This window comes from Carettochelys insculpta, chromosome 20, assembly GCF_033958435.1.
Source record: "Carettochelys insculpta isolate YL-2023 chromosome 20, ASM3395843v1, whole genome shotgun sequence".
Taxonomy (NCBI): Eukaryota; Metazoa; Chordata; order Testudines; family Carettochelyidae; genus Carettochelys; species Carettochelys insculpta.
The window spans coordinates 25,816,635-25,836,517 of NC_134156.1; the positions used below are offsets into that span (position 1 = coordinate 25,816,635).

A 19,883-nucleotide genomic window follows, 5' to 3' on the forward strand; every position below is an offset into this window, starting at 1 on the left:
GGGCTGGGGAGGGCAATGGGCTGTGCCCGCAGGGGGCCGGGGTGCTGATGGGCTGTGCCCTCAGGGGGCCGGGGGCCAAGTCGCCATGTCCACATGGGGCTGTGGTGCTGAGTTTCCATGCCCGCCGGGGTCTGGAGTGCCAAGTTGCCAGGCCTGCCACGGGCCAGGGTGCAAGCTGCCATGCCTGCAGGGCGCCTGGGTGCTGAGTCATTGCGCCTGCAGGGTGCCAGGGGCACTGCACTGTTCCCAATCTGTGACACTCTGCCGAGCCCCTAACAGTGGCATTGTCATGAGGCCTGTGTCTGGGTCAAGGCATGAGGGGGGTGCAGAGTGCTGCTCAGGGAGTGTAGAGAGGTTATCTAATTGGGGCTCGGGGGCATGCTGCAGATGCCTGGGATCAGCCCCTCCAGATTGGGGTGGAGACTCGGGGCCATGTTACACATAAGGACTGTTTACGGCATAGCTGGCTGGTGGGCCCAGGGCTAGTGTTCACTTTGCAGATGTGATGTCAGCGTATGTTCCCATGAGAGAGCTGCAGCTGGCAAAACCAGTGCCCAGGTTTACCAGCGTTTAGAACGCAATGCTGGTAGCCACTTGCTAGTCACTGACCCCCCTGCCAGCAAATCTTTGGTGCTGCCAGAGCATTTCCCATTCATGCTTCTGCGTGTCTCATGTGAAAGCAAAAGAGGCAACACCAGGCTGCCACACTCCCATGACAGCTCTCGGTATGCCAAGGAGAGCCAGGTGTTCTGAGGCCCAGCTCCTGTCTTGGCTGGCACAAGGCTTCTCACAGTACCAGGCCCAGTAGGGTGAGTTGCAGCTGTCCTGGGGAACTTCAATGGCCTCTGACCTTTCTGGAGGTCAAACAGGGTGTGAAGGGGGTTGGCATGTCCAGGTCAGGGCCCGTGTGGTGTGGCCCAGCAGCTATCGGGCGTGGAGGTTCTCTGCAATCTCAGACCTGCAGAACTGGGGGTCAGTCCCTGACTGCAGAGTTCCATTGCTCCCAGCCAGGAGGTGTTTTAAAAAAAAAAAAAAAAAAAAAAAAAAAACCCTGCAGGGGAGCCTCTGATCTGGGTCTGCGTGGAGCTTTATGTGCCCTAGCCCTGGGCTTGCTGGCCTGTGGAGAGAGTGTGGACTCCCCTTGGCAAAGTAGAGCGCACCCTACGAGCCAGGCACCTGAGCATGATGCAGAACCAGACATGGCCCAAAATCTCCCGGAAGACTGGCGAAGGAGCGAGGTGAGTGCTAACCCGGGCAGGGGTCTCCAGAGAGCAGAGGTGGGGAGCAGAGCCCCTCAGACAACCTGGCTGTCCTGTGTGGTTTCTTTGCCTGCGATGCCTGCCACAGGCCCTGGGGCAAGGTGGAAGGGAGCCCAGCTCCATTCCCCGGCAGGGCAGGACCTTGGGCAGTCAGCCCTCAGTGCTGCGCAGAACATGGCACTGGGTCCCCCCTCACTCACAGCCGCGCAAAGCAGCGCTGCCCTGGCACTGCAAAGGGGCCTGGATCTCCGGCCACTGCTGCCGCCAAAGTTGCCGGGACGGTGGTGGAAATGGCGGGCCCGGGGTAACTGCCCTCTTTGTTCCACACCCCCGCTGGCGGGCCTGGCCGTGGGCCCGTGCCACACCACAGCTGCCCGGGGTTCAGGACTCGTCTCACTCGGGCCTGTCCTGGGCCAAGAGGGGCCACTTTTGTTCCACGTGCCGCTGGCGGGGAGATGCGGTTGCTGCGGCGCTGGGCTGTGGCGACGTGCGAAGCCCTGACAGGAGCCGGCCTGGGATCCCTGCGCTCCCGGGGGCGGGCGGGCAGCTCTCCTGGCAGGCCATGTGCCACGCTGAACAAGCGCTCGTGCCTGCGGACGCGCTGGGCTCCCCGGCAGGCCGGCTGCGGGGCCCTCACCTGCAGGGCAGGTGCAGCGGAAGGTTCCGGCAGGTGGGGCGGTCGGCGGCTGCTGTCGCAGGCCTGGGGGTTCCGCGGCAGTTGGAGCTCAGAGAGGAGGTGGCGCCTCGGCTGCCGGCTCAGCTCGGTGCTTTGAGCGGCCTGTGCCCACAGGGGAGCGGGGCAGGGCCTTGAGGAGGGGGCTGCGGGGCGGGGCTGGGCTGGGCTGGGGACTTGTGAGCTGCCTGCCGAGGGGGGGTCCCAGCTCTACGTGCAGTCAGGCCTTGCTGCCAGCCCAGGCCGCCTGGGAAGAGCCAGCAGAAGGCGCACAGCGGTGAGGGGCTCTCGGCCGTGGGGCAGCAGCTTTGTCTCTGCTGCTCTGGGGCGCAGCTGTGGCAAGCTGCAGCCTTCCAGCAAGAGGGCTTATGTCTTTGTCTAGCTCTGGGCATGAGCCAGGGGCTCGCCCATGCCAGGGGACTTGGGGGCAGTGAGAGCTGTGGGGTTAGATGGAGTCTGGGGGAGAAATATGGACTGGGTGTTGTGCAGCTGGTGTGCAGAATAGAGCAGGGGCCCTACAGACAGCCCGGGCTGTGGCAGAGGGACGTGGGGAGAAATATGGGGCTGTGAGAAGGGTGTGGGGCCACAGGGTCAGAGGGAAAATTGGGCTGGTGGAGGCTCGGCTGAGACTTGCCCTTCCCTGGAAAACATGAGGTACCTGCTTCCTCCATCTGGCAGGCAGCACCTTTCCTGGGGGATGGGCTGAGGACAGTTTTCCTGCCTCCTATCCCTCCCAACGGCCAGAGCTGGAGCCAGGAGGTGGCAGAGGCCGCATGAGCCATGGATACAAATCTCAGCCCATCATCATGGGGGCCATACTTCCAAACAAGGGGTGTGCAGACACTAAAGGGGGACACTGACAGCACCGAGCGCTCCGCTCACCCCCGAAGGTGGCCCCCCGCTTCGGGGCTCTTGGGATGAGGGCCTGGCTTCAGGAGCTCAGGCTCCAGCCTCCAGAAGCCCCCTCCACCTTCCTGTGGGGTTGTGGGTCCCCACAGGGCCTTAGCGGCTAATGAGTGGCAGCTGGGCCAGTGAGTGCCATAGCGTGAACATGGGCAGGAGGGGCTGATGAGTCACTAATGAGCGGTGTCCTTTCACTCTTCCATTGCAGGAAGTACTGCTAGCATTGTGGGCCGGAGAGACTGGGGCCCCAATCTGCTCAGCGTTCCCCTTCTGAAATAGGCTCCTGTGGAGCCCGAGGGGCAAGATGACCACAGCGTCGGACAAGCGAGTGGAGTTCCTGGAGAAATACTCCACGCTCTCGCTCCAGTTCAAGCCGGACAAATGGGCCAAGTTCGTGAGCAGTGAGGACATCAACGCCCTGCTCACTGAGTTCTTTGAGAAGCAGGATGTGCTGGTGCTGGTGCTGACCCTCAACCCTGCAGGGCAGCTTGTGCCCTGCCTCGAGTTCCCTCCTGTGCTCAAGAGCAAAGGGGTTTACTTTGTGAAGAGAAAGAGGGAGAACATCACCAAGGAAAACTTCCAGAGCGGGCTGCTGGTGGGTGACATCAGCGCCTGGCCAGTGGACCAGCTCATTGCCGTGGTGGAGGAGGTGGGTAGCCCAAGTTTTGTCAGACTCCTGCAGGCCAGCACCCCTGTCCCTATTTGACTGACGGAGGGGGCTTTTTTGCCCTCCTAATTATGTGGTTACACTCCATTGGCCAGAGTGTGTGCTCCTTGCTATTTTCCTCACTGGGATTTAACTTCTGTTTTTTAAACAATGCCCTTTTGCTTCTCTCTGCTTCTTTTTCTTTGTTGGTTAGCCACAGCGGCACTTCTTCTTCATTCTCTTGCTGTGTTTTGTGCTTTGGGGTGTACATTTACATGCCTTTGAAAAGTTTCCATGCAACTTGCAGGGATTTCGCTTTTGGCCTTTTAGTTTCTGTTTACCTTTGCAATTTACATGTGGTCCTGCTTTCTGAAGTTCATGGTGTACCATGTGTTGGGCTGCTCAGGGGTTTTTCCAGCCACAGGGCTGTTCAACGTGATTAGATTGTGGTCACTATTACCAAGTGTTCCAACGATATTTGCCCCTTGGACTAGATCCTGCACTCCACTTAGGTCTAAATCAGGAATTGCCTCTCCTTTTGTGGGTTCCAGGACTGGCTGCTCCTAGGAGCAGTCATCTAAGGTGTCAGGAAACTTTATTTCTGCATCTCATCCTGAAGTGACACGTACCCAGTCAATATAGGCCTGGAGGAAATCCCCCATTGCTGCTGAGGTTTTTATTTTGATAACTGCTCTAATCTCCCTTAGCCTTTCACCGTTACCGTCACCCTCCTGGTCAGGTGATTGATAATATATCCCTATGACTATAATCCTGTTATTAGATCATGGAATTGTTATCCACAGAAATTCTATGGCGTAGCTGGTTGACTGAAGATTTTTACTTCATTGGATCCTACTAATAGTAATCCATATATGTCCCCATAAAATACACACGGAGAACTAACCAAACTAATGCAGGGTTTTCTTCTAGGTCGTTTATTCCTTATTCATGAACAGCAAGAACATGAGCGGGTGGCCTAAGGTGGTGTGTGATGATGTCGTGAAACAAGCCCACAGACTGAAAAATGAAACGTTTGTGATGGGAGGAAAGATCAAAGGGAAGACACTGCTCCCTCTTCCAGAGCACCTGGAGAACCTGGGCAGCTCCACAGATTCCCTAGACAGGTGAGTGCTCCAGGAAATTCCCACGGTTGTATTTTTCCAGCAGAGACCACCACACTGGACCCTAGAGAGAAGAGAGCTGCTCTGTTGCCGGGGCTGTGCTCCGCACCTGTCGGTCACAGTTTGAAGCATGTGACACCATTGGAAGGAGAATTGTGAGTCACAGGACTCTGGGAATGGACTGCCCCAACCTGTTGGGCTCTCTGGGAGTGTGGGACAGTCTAGTTAAGGTTTTAATTGGGGAATCTGCTCAGGATTAAAGCGGGAAGTGCAGCTGTGGTCTTTCTCATAACTAGTGGAGGTAAAAAAGGGCAAGACTAGAAGTGAATGTGAAAGCCCAATGTGAAGCCCTGGAGCTGGTTTTGATGGCATCTCACCAGGGGACTGATGCTACCTTTCAGACTCCCTGCCGCAACGGACAGCTCCTTGTTACATTCCATTGAGACCATCGTTATAGACTGGTCTCATCAGATTAGAGACGTGCTGAGCAAAGATTCTGCCCAGCCCCTGCTGGATGGATTGAACCCACTGCCCAAGGCAGAATTTGAATTCTGGAGTGCCAGGCTGGTCAATCTGCAGTGCATTAATGAGCAGGTACTGCGTCCCTGTCCATGCCTGGGCTGATAGCGTGGCTCAGAACTGGGCTGCTTTGTGCTCCTGGAATGCTGACCTGTTTTCATGTTTTGACATCTAGCTGCTTTCACCAAAAGTGAGCAAAATTGCCGAGATTTTGAAGAAGGCGAAGAGCTGCTACTGGCCTGCACTGAAGAATGTTTTCAAGGACGTCAGAGCAGGTATGAGCCCCGTCATTCAGCGACAGGGTGGTTTCATTTTAGATGGTATTTAATTATGTTGTCTGACTTCACCTGCCCTGGAATGTTTATCTGATGCAGGAGTGAAGGAAGCCAGTGATATTAACCTGTACTTACAGCCGCTTAAGGTCTTGTTGGAGGAAATGGAGCAAACAGAGTACCCTCAGGTATGTTATTTGCAGGAAGCTACAACCCAGTCCTAAACAAGCCAATCTGCACATTCCATGCCAGGATGCATGAAACTACTTCCAGGCATGGGTTTTCTGCGTGTCACTTCAATCTTGTCATCAGGCTGTTGTCACATCTGGTGTCCTGAACTTGCAGTCAGTGTTGTGGTGATGGGCAAGCTGGGGCTACTGAATGGACTGACAGTGCTCTTGTTTCCTCACAGCTGCCTCCCTACACTGACAGTGTCATGCACACTGTCTGCTTAATATGGGCTAATTCAGAACATTACAACACGCCATCCAGGATCATTGTCATCCTCCAGGAGATCTGCAACCTCTTAATTGAAATGGTATCGTCCCGGGAGGAGCGGTAACGTTGCTGTGGGGCTCTGTCTTCTAGACTGCCAGGAGCTTGCTGCACCACTTTTCCCAGCAGGCTGGCTCTGGGCTGCTTCTGCAGGCCTTGTTCAAACCCCCTCCTCTGTCCCATAGCCACAGCCCCAGTGCATTGGGGGTGGGAGGGAGGCCCTCAGGAACACAGGGAACTTGCCCACCTGTCAAACCCTTAGCAAGGCTGGTGAGGAGAGGAGAGGGGCTGGGCCAGCTGGAAGCAGGGAGAAGGGTCGGTCCTGTTCCTGGGTGACAGTTTACAGAGGCAGATTCTCTTCTTTCTAAAAGGGCCAGGGGCAAAGTCACTATTGCTCAATAGGCAAAGGGGCCCAGAAAGTTGTACAACCTCTGGTGAACCACGACCTCTGTGCCACATGGAAGAAGCTGCTGGTACTATGAGCATTCTGGCCAGGGCCAGGTGAAAAACAGAGGCAGCAGGAAGGGGGAAGATGTGCTGTGGTCAGGACAATCAGACAGCCTCGCCAGCAGTTCCCAGAGGCTACCAGCTCAGGGGGAGTTAGGGCTGCCAACGCTTGTTCCAGAGGCTGCCTGCGCATAGGAGGCACAGGCTGTGCAGCCCTCAGCCTGGCACAGGGCTGAGTCAGGCTCTAGGGTGTGGTGTGGCTGGCTTGATCAAATCAGGGCACTCCTTGCCTACAGGAGAAAGAAAATGTGACCTCCCGGTTGGAACCATTTTCTAAGTCCTGTTTCTGCATTTGACTTTGTTTAGACCCGAAACTTCCTGAGCCCTGAGGAAGTGATGAAAGGCTTGCAAGGAGAAATCGAAGAGGTCCTGGGCGGGATCAAACTAGGCCCATTGATTATAGAGAGACTCTATCAGACCTACCACAAGTGCTGCTCGGAGCTCATGCCCACTTTCTTCAAGGTGAGTGGCTACTGACCAGCTTTGGGCTGGGCTGGGTAGGGACATGCAGAATGCACTCAGCCAAAACTCCATGTTCCCCATCACCAACCCTGCAGACAGTGCTGCTGGGCTTGGGCTACGCTGACAAGTCTTTCTCTGGTTTCAGGACAAGGAGGCCAGGCTGTGGGAGTTCCCTTCTTCTCTTGTGTTTACCAGGATGAATTCATTTCTGCGCAGACTGAAGACTGTAGAGGTGCTTATGAAATCCTTGGTGTCTGGTGTCGACCCGGTACTTGTTCTGATGGGGACGGCTGTCTGTGTGCGCCATGTTCCCAACAGTGCCCCCAGCATGGAAGGAGCCTGCCAGCCCGCCAGAAGGCACAAGGCCCATCCGAAGGTGCTCCCCAGTCTAAAGACAAATAGGCCACCAGGCAGAGGGCAGCAGAAAGGCACGAGCAGAGACACCTACAGTGTGTAAAGTGTTCCCAAAGCCAAACCCATACACCTGTTGTCACCGTGGCAGCGGTATCAGAGAGGTGGCTGAGTTAGTCTGTATCTTCAAAAACAGCAAGAAGTCCTGTGGCACCTTATAGACTAACAGATATTTTGGAGCATAAGCATTCATGGGCAAAGGCCCGCTTTGTCAGATGGCAGCAGTGGGTCTCCAGGAGGAATGTGACTAGGGAAAGAAGGGTGTGGGGGGGTTCAGGACAGGGGATTGAGGTGTGGAGGGGCTCAGAGTGTGGCCATTGCACTTGCCTGGCCACGGGTGCCCTGGGGCTGGCCAGAACCCCACCCCCCTGGCCAGTCTCTGACCGGTGCACTTTGGGTAACTTTCACCTTTGCGTGTCAGTGGTCAGGGCCTGCAACCCTCCAACTGATAACTGTTCCATTTGCACCTGTGCTGTGCCAGTTTTCTAAGGGGCTTAGCCAGAACTGCCCCCCGCATGGTGGGTCTCAGTTGAGTCCTCTGGGTGGACTCTGTGAAAACTTAGCACAGAAACTCAGCTTGTGTGTGGCCGTAGCTGTGGCTGGAAGGGCCAGAGACCTGAAGTCTTTGTGGCTGATCCTCCATAGACAATATTCCAGGAGGCTACAAGGATATCCAGGGTTCTCCCCGACATTGCTCTTGGACTGCCATCTAACCCAGACAACGCACTTACTGCTGGCTTTTCCCCAGGCCTGTGCCAATCATGAGGATAGGCAATTCCGTTCCATTGGCCCCCTTCTCCCGACCCTGAAAGTGCCCAGATTGTTTGCTGGCAGGGGTGAAGAGAGGAGTGACCTCTGTCTAAGTGGGTCAGGCTGTGCCATACCTCCTATACATTGCAGATAGGCCTCCAGATGGCAGGAGGGCCCACTCTGCTGGAACCCAGGCGCTGTCCACAGCCTGGCTGTGAGGTGCCACTTACTGACTTCCATGAGCTCTGCCCCTGCCTTTTTAAGGCATTATGGTCTCATGCAGCTGATGCAAAAGGATCAAGCGAAAGGCTGCATCAGCCTCCTCCCACCGTCCTCTGCAGTGCGTGCTGCCTCTCAGTCAGCCACAGAGTCAGCAACACAGGGACCAGCAGTGGAAGGAAATGAGAGGTGATGTACCTGTGCAGTACCTGGAGCTTTTTGAGATGCAGGTCCCTGTCCCTATTCCCCCACTCATCAGCCTTCTCCTCTGCTGCAGCCACTTATCCGTGGGCCAGAATGTAGTTGGTTTGTGCCATATCCAGGCTGTCGAACCCAGGGGAGAGACGAAAAGGGCAACTCTCGCAGGAGCTGATGATTCATAAGCTTCCTGGGCCCTTTCAGTCACCACCAAAGCCCCAGGTGACACGTTCCAGGCGGTTCTGAGGGCTGGCTGGAGGAGGTGCGAGGTGGTCCAGGCAGTGCTGAGGGCTGGCTGCCCCCAGCCTGACCCTTCCTCCTGAGCCCTCGTCCCTTCCAGGAGCGCAGAGCTGGCCCCGCCCGGCCCAGGACCCAGCAGTTCTGTTGGCCCTGCTGTCCACCCCTTACATTCTCTGTTCAAATCTTGAGGTGAGGAAGGGGAAAAGGGCAGACTGAAGGGTCGTCTGGTCTCAGGTGCGTGGGGTGTGTACGTCCCCAGAGTGGGGTACAAATAGGAACCACACACCTTGGAGAGCACCAGTTACCGTACAAGGCACGAAACCTCTTCCCTCACTAAGGTCCTTGTGCATGGACCTAAATGTAAGGACATAACCAGATCCATTAGGTTGGGTATGTGCTTAAGTACCTGACTGAATCTGCAAAGAGAAAATGGGAGTTTGAAATCCTCTGATGGAAGACACCAAGTCTGCAATGTAGAAATCAGATTGTTTATTTTGCATCTGTATTTTTTTCTTGATCGCCAATTTCCCTGGATTTTGTGTCAGGTCACTGTTCTCTTTCAATGGCACTCTGGCGTGTGGGTCACTGCATCTGAAGATTAAGATTGAGTGAGTGAGGTCGTTGTTTCTGTTCCTTAGGAGTTGTACGTAACGGCTATTGAATTTCTGAAGCTGGAGAAAATTGAGTTGGGCGGGGTGAGAGGAAACATCCTTGGAAGCATGGTCTTTCAGATCTATGAGGAGGTCTCAGAACTCATTAAGGTTTTTGCTGATTGCAAATATGATTCCTTGGATCCTGCAGAAGAAGTGAGTAAACATTAGTATGAAAATGTATTAATTTGCTAGATGAGTAAATTGCTTGCTTTGAACAAGGCAGAGGATCTGCACAGTAGAGTTGTCGCCATGGTAACAAATGTAGTTGAGAACTCTTTCAATTTAAACTGATTGTTTTGGCTGGTTCTCTATATAAAATACCAGTGCAGGGCCTGCCAATATTTGAATCTTTTGTTCTTTTTATGGACAGGAATTTGATGTAGATTTTGCAGAGTTCCAGACTAAAATTCAGGATTTGGATAGAAGATTGGCAACCATCTTTTCTCAGGGATTTAATGATTGTAACAGCATTGAATCTGCGGTCAAGGTATGTATGCATCTGCGCGGTTGGTGTGTCTCTTTTCTACCAAGAGTGTTAGCACATGCCTTATCAGTGAGTATTTGCTTTGTGGTCTGATACCAGATCTCTGAATAGGACAATACTCTTGTCAGTTAATGTTTTATATTTATAAATATATTGCAATAACAATTAAGGATCAAGATTTTTGAAAGCTCCTTTAGAGATCTGGGGGACCTAATCTGAGATACTTTGAAAAGGGCCTGATTTTCCTCAGAGGAGCCATTCCCTATGGATGAGTCAGGTCAGGGGGACCCTAGCAGAGGGTGCGCAGAGAAAGGAGGGATCCCACCACTTGGCGCTACACCCCTCGTGTAGATGGGTACATCAAGCGGCTCCCAATGCTGGTGCTACGGCCATATTTCCACTTGATGATTTACATGTAGACTTAGTCTTAGAGTGTAACTATTAGAGCTGCTCAGTGGAGCAGTTTTCCATCAGAAAATGCGGGTTAGTCAAAATATTTTTTTTTTTTTTTTGGGAGCTTGTCAGTTTGGGTGAAATTTTCCACAGGAAAAAGCCAAGATGAATTATTTCAGTGTCTTCATTTCATGTCAACATTGCTGAAAGGTTTTGACATTATCATTTCAACAAATTTCTTTTAGACTTTTCTATGATATCAAAATGTTGACTATAAACTACAGTATCAATTATATACATGTTGCATTTAACATTTTGATATCACAGAAATGCGAAAATGAAATGGCTTTGAATAAAAATGTTTTGATGCTTTCGTTATGTGCGAAATTTTCTAATTTTCAGCTTTTTGTTCCAATTTAGAACTTTTTTTTATCAAAATGTGGGGATTTCTGCTGGCATGGAAATTCCGGTTCCCTGCTCTAGTATATAACCAGTCTCCTGTGCGTGGAGCAGGTGCAGAGATGAGGCCATTTAACTAAAATGATTTGTGGAAGGGTCTCGTGGAAGAAGTGACTCTCTGTGTGACTGAATATTTGTAAAGTAGATGAAGGGCATTATAAAAAACTAGTGTGACATTATAATTTAACTCATGCCTTTTGTAAGAATCAGCAGAATTCTCAATAGACTAAGGCAGAAGAGGTACAAACAGTTCATCGATCTCTTTGTTCTTCAGCAAATACACATGTTTGGCTCACTATTGGACCGACCACTGATAAAGGCAGAAGTGTCCCCTCATTACACCACCCTCTTGGAAATGTTTAACATTGAGTTGGACAAAGCAAAGATCATGTATGATGCCCAGGTATCAGCCACAAACTCAGGAGGTGTGCCACCTATCAGCAAAAATATGCCTCCCGTTGCTGGGCAGCTGAAGTGGGCTCTGGAGCTCCAGGAAAGACTAGAGACTCCAATGACGGATTTGCAAGCCATTGATCACCCGTAAGTAAGATTTGTTTGCCCTGTGCGCTGTAGGAGATGTTACAGCAATGAAGGGTCCTGTGGCACCTTAAAGACTAACAGAAAAGTTCTGAGCATGAGCTTTCGTGAGCACAGACTCACTTCATCAGATGCTGCTCTTGGAAATCCAAGGTCATGAAAGCTCATGCTCAAAACTTTTCTGTTAGTCTATAAGGTGCCACAGGACCCTTCATTGCTGTTACAGATCCAGACTAACACGGCTCCCCCTCCGATACTTGTAGGAGATATTGTTATCCAGGTGATGTGTTAGGGAGCAGCAATGATCATTTAAAGAGGGCAAAGCATGTAGCCACTTGGACTGCCGAGGTTCTGTTGGCATACTGGTCACATCCCACACTCTCTCAATGTATCCTTCTTCAATTGCAACTTTGATTACAGTGTTATGGTCAGTGCTGAAGCTAAACTGGTGTCCGACAAGTATAAGGAGATGATGCGCTTGCTGCAGAGCTACCGAGAGAAGAGCTATGAAGAGTGGATAAGCCGAGTAGATGCAGACTGCCAATTTAACCTTGAACAGCCACTGATACTGAGAGACCCAAGGACTACTCTCATCAGTGTGAACTTCAACAAGGAGGTGGGTGGCAAGGGACTAAAACAGAAAGCTGGCTGGCCAAAATCAGCCTGGGCAGAAATGAAAGGTTTGTAGCAGACGCTGTCTGAGCCCTGTTCTGTTAGTGTCTGTTTTGTTTTGACTGCTGCTGCAGAGTGAACCCCATATTCTAACCTTGTGTGATAGAGTGGGGGGAGTGCATGTGTGAGACTCAGGCTGGATGTGTATGAGACAAGCAGAGCAGCTCACAGCAGCTAAGGATGACCCTGGGTCTATAACCTAGGCTGGCAGGTAACACCTCTGCCCTGAACAAAGAGGAAGGAGGAGCCAAGCTGGGGTTTTTGAATCCAAGGCAGCAGTTAGAAGCTGGAGGGAGAGGAAGCTGGAAGGCAGCCAGCCTGGCGAGGGGGGAAGCTACACCCCAGAGGGGCACCTCTGGGGCTCCTCTCCCCAGGACGGGTTGGAATGACTGTCTCTGATTGCTGCACTGACTCTTCTGTGAGAAACTGGGCCTCTGTCGCCTAATAAACTTCCTGTTCTACCTGCTGAGTGAGAGTCACTCCTGCCTGCGGACAGGGTGCAGTGCATGGGGACCCCTGAACCCCATCACACCTTGCTGCATTTGTGTTCTGGCACCTCAGTAGAATAGCCATCACAAACCATTTGGACTCTCATCAGATTTCTGAGAGCTTTTCAATATGGGATGATGCTGAAGCTTTTCCTTTTATAAAGAGGTAATTATTTGCAATTTTTGTGTTCCATAGCTAGTGGCTGTTCTACGTGAAGTCAAGTATTTGAATTTTCAGAAGCAGAAAGATATTCCAGACAGTGCTGGGAATCTCTTTTCTCAGAATGAAACTTTCCGGAAGTTTGTGGACAATCTGGATCTCATTGTTGGTTGGTATAATAAGGCAAGTTTAGAAAAGGGAAGGCAAAGTGGAAGCTAACAAAATGGTGACCTGGGATCAGTGTGTGTCTGTTCCTTCACTGGTTTAGAGGAGTTAGATTCAAGTTTGTACAACACTCTGATGTAGTGCTCCAGTGACTGTAAGATGGGTTGTGAAAATTCCAGGTGGTTTGAATAAACCAGTTGAGCTGTTGTGTGTAACTAGCTCTTCTTTGCAGTTTAGCAGTCCAGTAGAGAGTTGCAGATTTCTGGTTGCTCGCCTGTCACTGTAATATTTGAGTATATTTTACTAGCTGAGTGGGGCCTCTTCCATGTCACCAACACTGTCCCATACTTCCAGCCTGTGTGTGGAGCGTGAGGCCTCCATTTCTCTCTCTGAAGCCAGCTGAGTAAGGTGGCTTGGAATTGTCAGGGTTCAGAAAAGACTGCTTTTCAGCAGTAAAGGCAGCTGCTCACCCTGTGCCTCCCAGGAAGATTTTTGGACTCTAAGCCAATGATGTTTCTGTTTTCTAGATCAAGACAACGATATTGTCAGTAGAACTTCCACTGGTCAGACAGGAGTTAGAGGAGAATGATGGCAAGCTGCAGAAAGCTGAAACCACCTTGTTTTGGAGCAATGAAGGTACAAAGTCAGTCACGTCGTCTTGAGGGCAATATTCTTGTGTGTGCTTTTTGGACAGTACCCCACTTCATACCTTTAGAGCCAGGCTCTGTTCCTGTTGATTTCCGAGGCCCAAAGCACCCAGGTTGGGTTGACATGTTTTCTGCTCTGTGATGTTGCTGGCATGGGGGATCTACAGGGCTACTACTGGGTCCTCAAGACCCAGGCGCTGAAATCAATGCCGAGTGGTTCCGTCCGCTCACCAGGCAGGCGCGTGTGTCTCCCAGCCCAGGGTGTGAAGGCTGATGCAGCCGCCCAGTCGCTGGACCAGCCATGCTTCCTGTGGTGGGTTGCAGATGGTTTTGAAGTACGAGCCCCAATGTCCTGAAAGTGAGTTCTTTACCAGGTCTCCCCTCCAGAGGCCTGTGCTCTGTGTCGGCGACTGCTGTCCTGGAGTACTTGCCACACCTATCTCCTTCCTCATCACTGACACTAAGCTGTCTGGGACCCTAGCTTATTCCTCAAAGGCAGCTGAGTGCATGGAAGCCCTGACAGATCCCACTTGTTGGAAAAGCCTTTCTATCCACTGCATGGGCCATGGGTATTCTGGGAGTAGCAGGAAGAATTGGCACTGTTTTCATTCATTGTCCGTCTTCTGGCTATAAAATAGGACTTGATGGGAGGCAGTTGGGGTGTTAGACACAAGGAGCAGAGTCCGAGGGCGGGATGGGGGCTGACCTTCTGTTACATGGCAGCTAAAACCTTTAGCTAGGGAAGCTTCACCAGCTACCTGCATAAAGCCAAGCATGAACATACAGTCAAATATACCACCCGAAAATGCAAATTACTGGTACGTTTCTTTTTTCTTTCATCAACAATTGGATGATCAGAACAATGAGGCAGGCAGTTACTTTGCTGCCTTGAGACTTTATCTGTTTACTAGCTACAGTTGCATTTTTCTCTCAGGTGTTATGGAGTATATTCAAGAGATGAGAAATGTCTTGCATGATTTGGAGGCAAGAATTCAGAAAACCAAGTTAAATGTGGAGAATATCACCCATCTCATGCAGGTGGGTGAAAGATTTTTCCAGGCACTTTTGGAAATAACATTCTTGGTTTATATTAAATTTCTCTTCTCTGCAGGCATAGTCTTTCCCAAGGGTAGCAAAAGTGCATTTTTTAGTTCTATTTTCTTACAGGAATGGTCAGCCAGTCCTCTCTTTGAAAGGAAAGACAATAAGGAAACATCTCTCTTGGACTTAGATGGAAAAGCTCAAACCATAAACAAACGCTACACAGCAATTAAAGATGCTGGCCAAAAGATTCACACTATGCTTATGGTAAGAAACTGGGAAAGATGAACTCAGTCAGATTGGAACTATGTTAACAATCTCGCACTTACATTCTGCACCACTTGTAAACTTCAAACCTCTTCCACATGCTCATGTTTTCCATGTAAGTGTGTAAATGGTGGACTCAGACTATCGGGAGCATTACCTTGAAGTCTCTACTCAGGCAAAACTCCCAAAGAAGTCTATGGGCATAGTAACTCAGTAAGGACTTCATGCCTGAGCCTGTAGTGCTTTGTTAAAAGCCAGTGCTGGAAGCATTGGTGGGGCTTTCTCTTGTGTTGCTACTGTACAAGTGGGATAAAACAGTCTACTTCAGGGGCAAGGAGACTTTTTACCTTGGGTCCCACTTTTCATCCCTGCAATTAGCAGGGCCTCCCCAGTCTGTCTGATGTAATCCAAAACAATGGAAAATTTGGTTATGTTCATGTGGGGGAAAAAAAAATCCTTTCAGCATGTGTAAGAAAATAATTCCACAGAATGTAAAAACTCAGTGTGACTACACCGACATAGAAACAGTGACAGATTTCAACATTTGTAATGAGAGGGAAGAGCCTGAGACCCAGCAGCCGATCGTGCTACGCCACCCCCCACTTTGTACACCCCGATCTATCTCACAGCTGTTGGGGCAGTGGGATTTTTGACACACTTATGGCTTTGTGGCATGCATGCGGGGGGGACAGTTCCCTGTCAGAAGGCATTGCAGAGCAGTTGTTTCTTTCCCATACTTTCAAGTGGAATTGTAGAGAGAATGGCCAGGGAAGCAACTACGTTAGCATTGGGTACCAGAAAACTTTGGACTTAAATATTAACTCTGTTGTTCTTGGCGAGAAGGTCAGGCATGTCTCAGACAGAAAGTGATTGGAGCATGTTTCTGTTTGCAGGAGAATGCAGACTTGTTTAAGGCTGATAACACATCCCAAACCTGGCGAGACTACGTGGAGTATGTGGATGACATGGTCTTAGATGGATTCTTCAGGTTCATTCGCAGATCTTTACAATTTCTGCTTACCAACATGGCAGCTGACGTATGTCATCCAATCTCCTCTCCCCTCAGTGCTTGCAGACATAAGACGCATGTGCTGCTATTGTTTGTGTTTTTCTCAAAACATCTGTTGAAGCTACACACCAGGCCCTGACTTCATTGTCCCAGCACAGACCATAAATGACTGTTCACAGCACAACCTCACCCATGCGTTAGAAGCTAATTAGTGGCATGGTTATTGTGCTCAGTTTCAAACAGCATGGCTAGTTGCATGACCTGCCTTCGCCCACCTACCTCTTATTTGCCACAGCCTTCTGATCTGACCAATCCCACGGCAGATGTGCAAGTGAATTCTGGGGCAGTTGGGCAAGAGTCTCATAGTGCCCTAGCTGCAGGACTGTGGGTCTTTGAAACTGCTAACTGTAATGACACAAAACTAGAGGGAGAGGTAGATTCATTGGAGGGTAGAGAGAGAATCCAGAGGGACCTGGATAAACTGGAGGACTGGGCCAAAAGAAATCTGATGCGGTTCAATAAGGAGAAGTGCAGAGTCCTGCACCTGGGGCGGAAGAGTCCCAAGCATTGTTACAGGCTGGGGACCGACTGGCTCAGCAGCAGTAGCCAAGAAGGCTAATGGCATACTAGGGTGCATTAGGAGGAGCATTTCGAGCAGATCTAGAGAATGTTATTCCTCTTTATTCGGCACTGGCGAGGCCACATCTGGAATATTGTGTCCAGTTTTGGGCCCCCCAGTATAAAAAGGATGTGGATTTGCTAGAGCAGGTTCAGTGAAGGGCAACAACAAAAAAAAAAAGGGTCTGGAGCACAAGACCTATGAGGAGAGGCTGAGGGATTTGGGTTTGTTTAGCCTACAGAAGAGAAGACTTAGAGGTGATCTTAATAGCAGCCTTCAACTTCCTGAAGGAGAGCTCTAAAAAGGAGGGTGAGAAACTGTTCTCAGTGGTGTCAGATGGCAGAACAAGGAGTAATGGTCTGAAGTTGAAGAGGGAGAGGGGTAGGTTAGATATTAGGAAAAAACTACTTCACCAGGCGGGTGGTGAAGCATTGGAATGCGTTGCCTAGAGAGGTGGTGGATTCTCCATCCCTTGAGGTTTTTAAGTCCTGGCTGGACAAGGTCTTGGCTGGGATGACTTAGTGGGGGTTGATCCTGCTTGAAGCAGGGGGCTGGACTAGATGACCTCCTGAGGTCCCTTCCACCCCTGTGATTCTGTAAAGAAGAAGGGAGCAAGAGGGGAGAGCTTGGAAGCAGAGGTGGGGAGCTGGTGTTGCAGTGTTCAGGAGCAAAGGGTGTTTTGCTGGTAGAAAGAGACGTGGTTACAAATCACGATTCACCATCCCCCCACCATTCTCTCCTTCATCTCACAAGTGCCCCAGATGACAAAGAGCAGAAAGCCAAGGATGATCCCTAGAAGAGACACTCACCAGGAGTGAGGGAGAAGTCCACACCTGAGACAGTGGAGGTGTTCTAAATTCCACCTGCAGCCCTGTACCATCTCCACTGACTCTCCACTGCTCTGCAGTCTCATGAATCAGCCTCTCCTCCCAGCAGTGCACCTTCTGTCCAATCCCACCTCCAGAAGCATCATCATGTTACAGCTACTTAACATGGCCAAACTGAGCTCCTGTTTCTCCTAAACCCTCTCTGGCCTATGCCTTTTCTTCAGTGAGCTCTGCACCATGTTCCCCTCCCTGCTTCCAGGCCCTAGGAGCAGTGTCCTGTGACTCTTGTCTCCCCTTCACTAGCCCTTCCACAACTGCTGTTACTGGAGTCACAAGCACAGTCCAAGAATAAAAATCTGGCCCTGGTTATTAAAATGCTCCATGCCCTTAACTTCCGCATTAAGTTGATCTGCACTGTCCCCCCTTGTCAAGAGGAAACACAGCAGGCAGAGAGAGGTGCTACTGGGGGAGCAGACAGGAGAGCATGAGTGTGGAGAGGGGGCTGGCAGTCAGAAGAGTGGTGAGGCAGGAGCCAGGTGAAGGGGATCAGGCAGAGGTGAGCAGTGAGCAATGAGGTGCTTCATGTAGTGGGCTACATAGCACGTTCGCAATGGGGCTCAGGGCAGGTGTTCAGAAGACAAATGATAATGCACTTTGCTCTGATGTGTCCCAGGCCAATGCAGCTCCTTTGTTTGAAGTACACATGGAACTGCACAATGATGAATTAAGATACCGCCCATCGCTGGAAGTGGGAGTAGATAATGGTTTTCTGGAAGTGGTAGAAAATCTAATGAACGACATCTATAACACAGCTAAACTTGTACCGCGGCTGGCAAAGGGAAAGCTCAGCTACAAGGTCAGTCCTTCTGCCCCCCTGCACTCGTTCCTCTAGCAAGATTTGTCTGCCACACACAGAGTCTCATGCCAAGCAGCAGGCTGTCCCGAGAGCTGGGCAAAAGACCGGTTTGGTGATTTGGAGAGTCGTTGACACTGCTGCTCTGGGCACATGAATGTAAGTGTGTGGATGACAAGGAAATGAACCCTTGTAACAGCACATAGGGAGAAAGCTGGTTGCTAGGATTTCAAATCACAAAGATGGGGCTTTCAGTATCCCTGGAGCTGCAGCCCAATGTGATTAGGGGGCTAATGCAGTATTTGGAGTAAGGATGTAGCATGCTCCTTCTGGCCAGCCCTGGTAAGTAAATCAGCCCTGCACTTTGCGCTGTTTGTAGCTTCTGAGTGGTTTTCAAAGCTAGCCCTGTCCAGAGCACACTGTGACAGAGGAAAAGGCTTGGATAGTTGTGAGGGTGTGAATTTCAAAGACACCATCATAAATAGCACACCCAGCATGGGTATAAAAGATGCACTTCTGACTGTAAAGCCACATGGAATTCCAGGTGCATCCTAAGACCCAGAGCTGACAGTTGAATAAGGAGTAGTAGGGGAGGGGAGGACAACAGCATGTGGACATTGACTCTGTGCTGACCTTAGTGGAGAGGAACAATCTCTCCCATTCTCAATAAACCAGAAAGATGGAAACTAAATGCAAAAACCTACAGTCCTAGTGCAATAAAACGCTGACAGGGGAAGAAGAACTTCAGTGAAGGTTGTGATAGCAGCTCTAGATTTCTCACACTGCCAGTGTGTCTCCTTTTTGTACAGTGTGACCGTATATTAATAACGTGTGCAGTGCGGGTGAGATAATGTTACTGGGGAATCTTCGCTTTGCCATCTATTGCTGTGAGCATTACTGTAACCCGACGGTGGTGTTAATGGTGGATGCCGCATCCATTTACATCCTCACCCTGGCAAGAAGCGTGTGTCTTTCAGAGCGACCTGGAAGATATGTCAGATCTGATAGAAATGAGAGACGAGGTGGTTTCTCTGGTTGTCAGCGCCATGAAGCAAGCAGAGGAATTCGAAGACTCCTTTGAGAAATATTCCTATTTGTGGATGGATGATCCTCATGAGTTCATGCAGCGCTTCCTCACCTTTGGTCATTCGTTCACCCCAGAGGAGCTGGAGTCCCACGCAGAGGACTACTTACCCCACACACCACCCACCCTGGAGCAGTTCCAGCAACAGGTGAGAGGGCTCCCAGCCCCACAGACTGTGTTACTAGCCTGATACTCCAGGGTGAAGAGCAGCAATGCCAGGCAGCCCTTTCCTCGACCACTCTTCCCACGGACCCCAAGCTGTTTCCATCCATCTGCAGGGACCCTGGCTGTACCAGTGAGTCCCCAAACCTTTGCAGGGGCATGTTCCCCTGGGGACAGGGCCTGGAGTGGGGTTGTAGACAGGTGTAATGGAGCTGCGTCTGGGGCTGGGAACAGAGCCAGGGACAGGGGCTGGAGTTAAGGTTGGGGCTGGGGGTGGAACTGGCATTGGGCACTGGGTCAAGAGCTGGGGCATAGCTGAGGGCAGGGTCAGGACCAGACAGAGCTGGGAGCAGGGTGGCACTCCTTCCCCTCTCCCCAGAGGGGCTGGACCAGGCTCCACCATGCCCCCATGAACGTTCCTCTGCACACCCCTCAGTTGGGGACCTCTGTTTTAAACCCCTTTCTGAGGGAGCCAAGACATACGTTTGTTTTCCATCTTGCCATTGCATGGAAAACAGCTGAGTCCACCTACCCTTCTGCACCAAACTGGGAGGGTGATGGACATGGGTGGACTGATCTCCCCCCACTCTGCCCTGCCCCTTATACGTGCCCAGAGCGTATCTCAAGGTCACCAAGTCAGAATGGAGAATTCATATCCCGAATCAGGCCCCAGAAAGAGAGTGAGTAA

At 51.0% G+C, this 19,883-nt stretch overlaps 2 protein-coding genes across 3 annotated transcripts in view; one reads left to right on the forward strand and one right to left on the reverse strand.

The window, feature by feature from the left end:
- Positions 1-476: 476 nt before the first annotated feature.
- DNAH17 (dynein axonemal heavy chain 17) overlaps positions 477-19,883 on the forward strand; it is a 101,039-nt gene continuing 81,632 nt past the window's right edge. Inside the window, exons 1-20 of one of the 2 annotated variants that reach the window (XM_075014432.1) lie at positions 477-1,238; positions 3,044-3,484; positions 4,412-4,605; positions 5,004-5,196; positions 5,297-5,396; positions 5,496-5,581; positions 5,806-5,931; positions 6,702-6,857; positions 7,003-7,089; positions 9,314-9,481; positions 9,699-9,815; positions 10,939-11,204; positions 11,622-11,817; positions 12,558-12,704; positions 13,214-13,322; positions 14,268-14,371; positions 14,501-14,641; positions 15,535-15,678; positions 17,770-17,952; positions 18,927-19,181. In XM_075014432.1, coding sequence (XP_074870533.1) covers positions 3,140-3,484; positions 4,412-4,605; positions 5,004-5,196; positions 5,297-5,396; positions 5,496-5,581; positions 5,806-5,931; positions 6,702-6,857; positions 7,003-7,089; positions 9,314-9,481; positions 9,699-9,815; positions 10,939-11,204; positions 11,622-11,817; positions 12,558-12,704; positions 13,214-13,322; positions 14,268-14,371; positions 14,501-14,641; positions 15,535-15,678; positions 17,770-17,952; positions 18,927-19,181 — 3,117 coding nt within the window. In that variant the 5' untranslated portion in view covers positions 477-1,238; positions 3,044-3,139. Of the gene's footprint in view, positions 1,239-3,043; positions 3,485-4,411; positions 4,606-5,003; positions 5,197-5,296; positions 5,397-5,495; positions 5,582-5,805; positions 5,932-6,701; positions 6,858-7,002; positions 7,090-9,313; positions 9,482-9,698; positions 9,816-10,938; positions 11,205-11,621; positions 11,818-12,557; positions 12,705-13,213; positions 13,323-14,267; positions 14,372-14,500; positions 14,642-15,534; positions 15,679-17,769; positions 17,953-18,926; positions 19,182-19,883 lie in introns of those variants that run through there. The other variant, XM_075014430.1, reaches the window with a different exon arrangement.
- Positions 9,350-19,883, reverse strand: part of PGS1 (phosphatidylglycerophosphate synthase 1) — a 133,284-nt gene continuing 122,750 nt past the window's right edge. Inside the window, exon 10 of the transcript XR_012648241.1 lies at positions 9,350-9,470. The gene's annotated coding sequence lies outside the window, so the exon portion shown is untranslated. The remainder of the gene's footprint in view (positions 9,471-19,883) is intronic.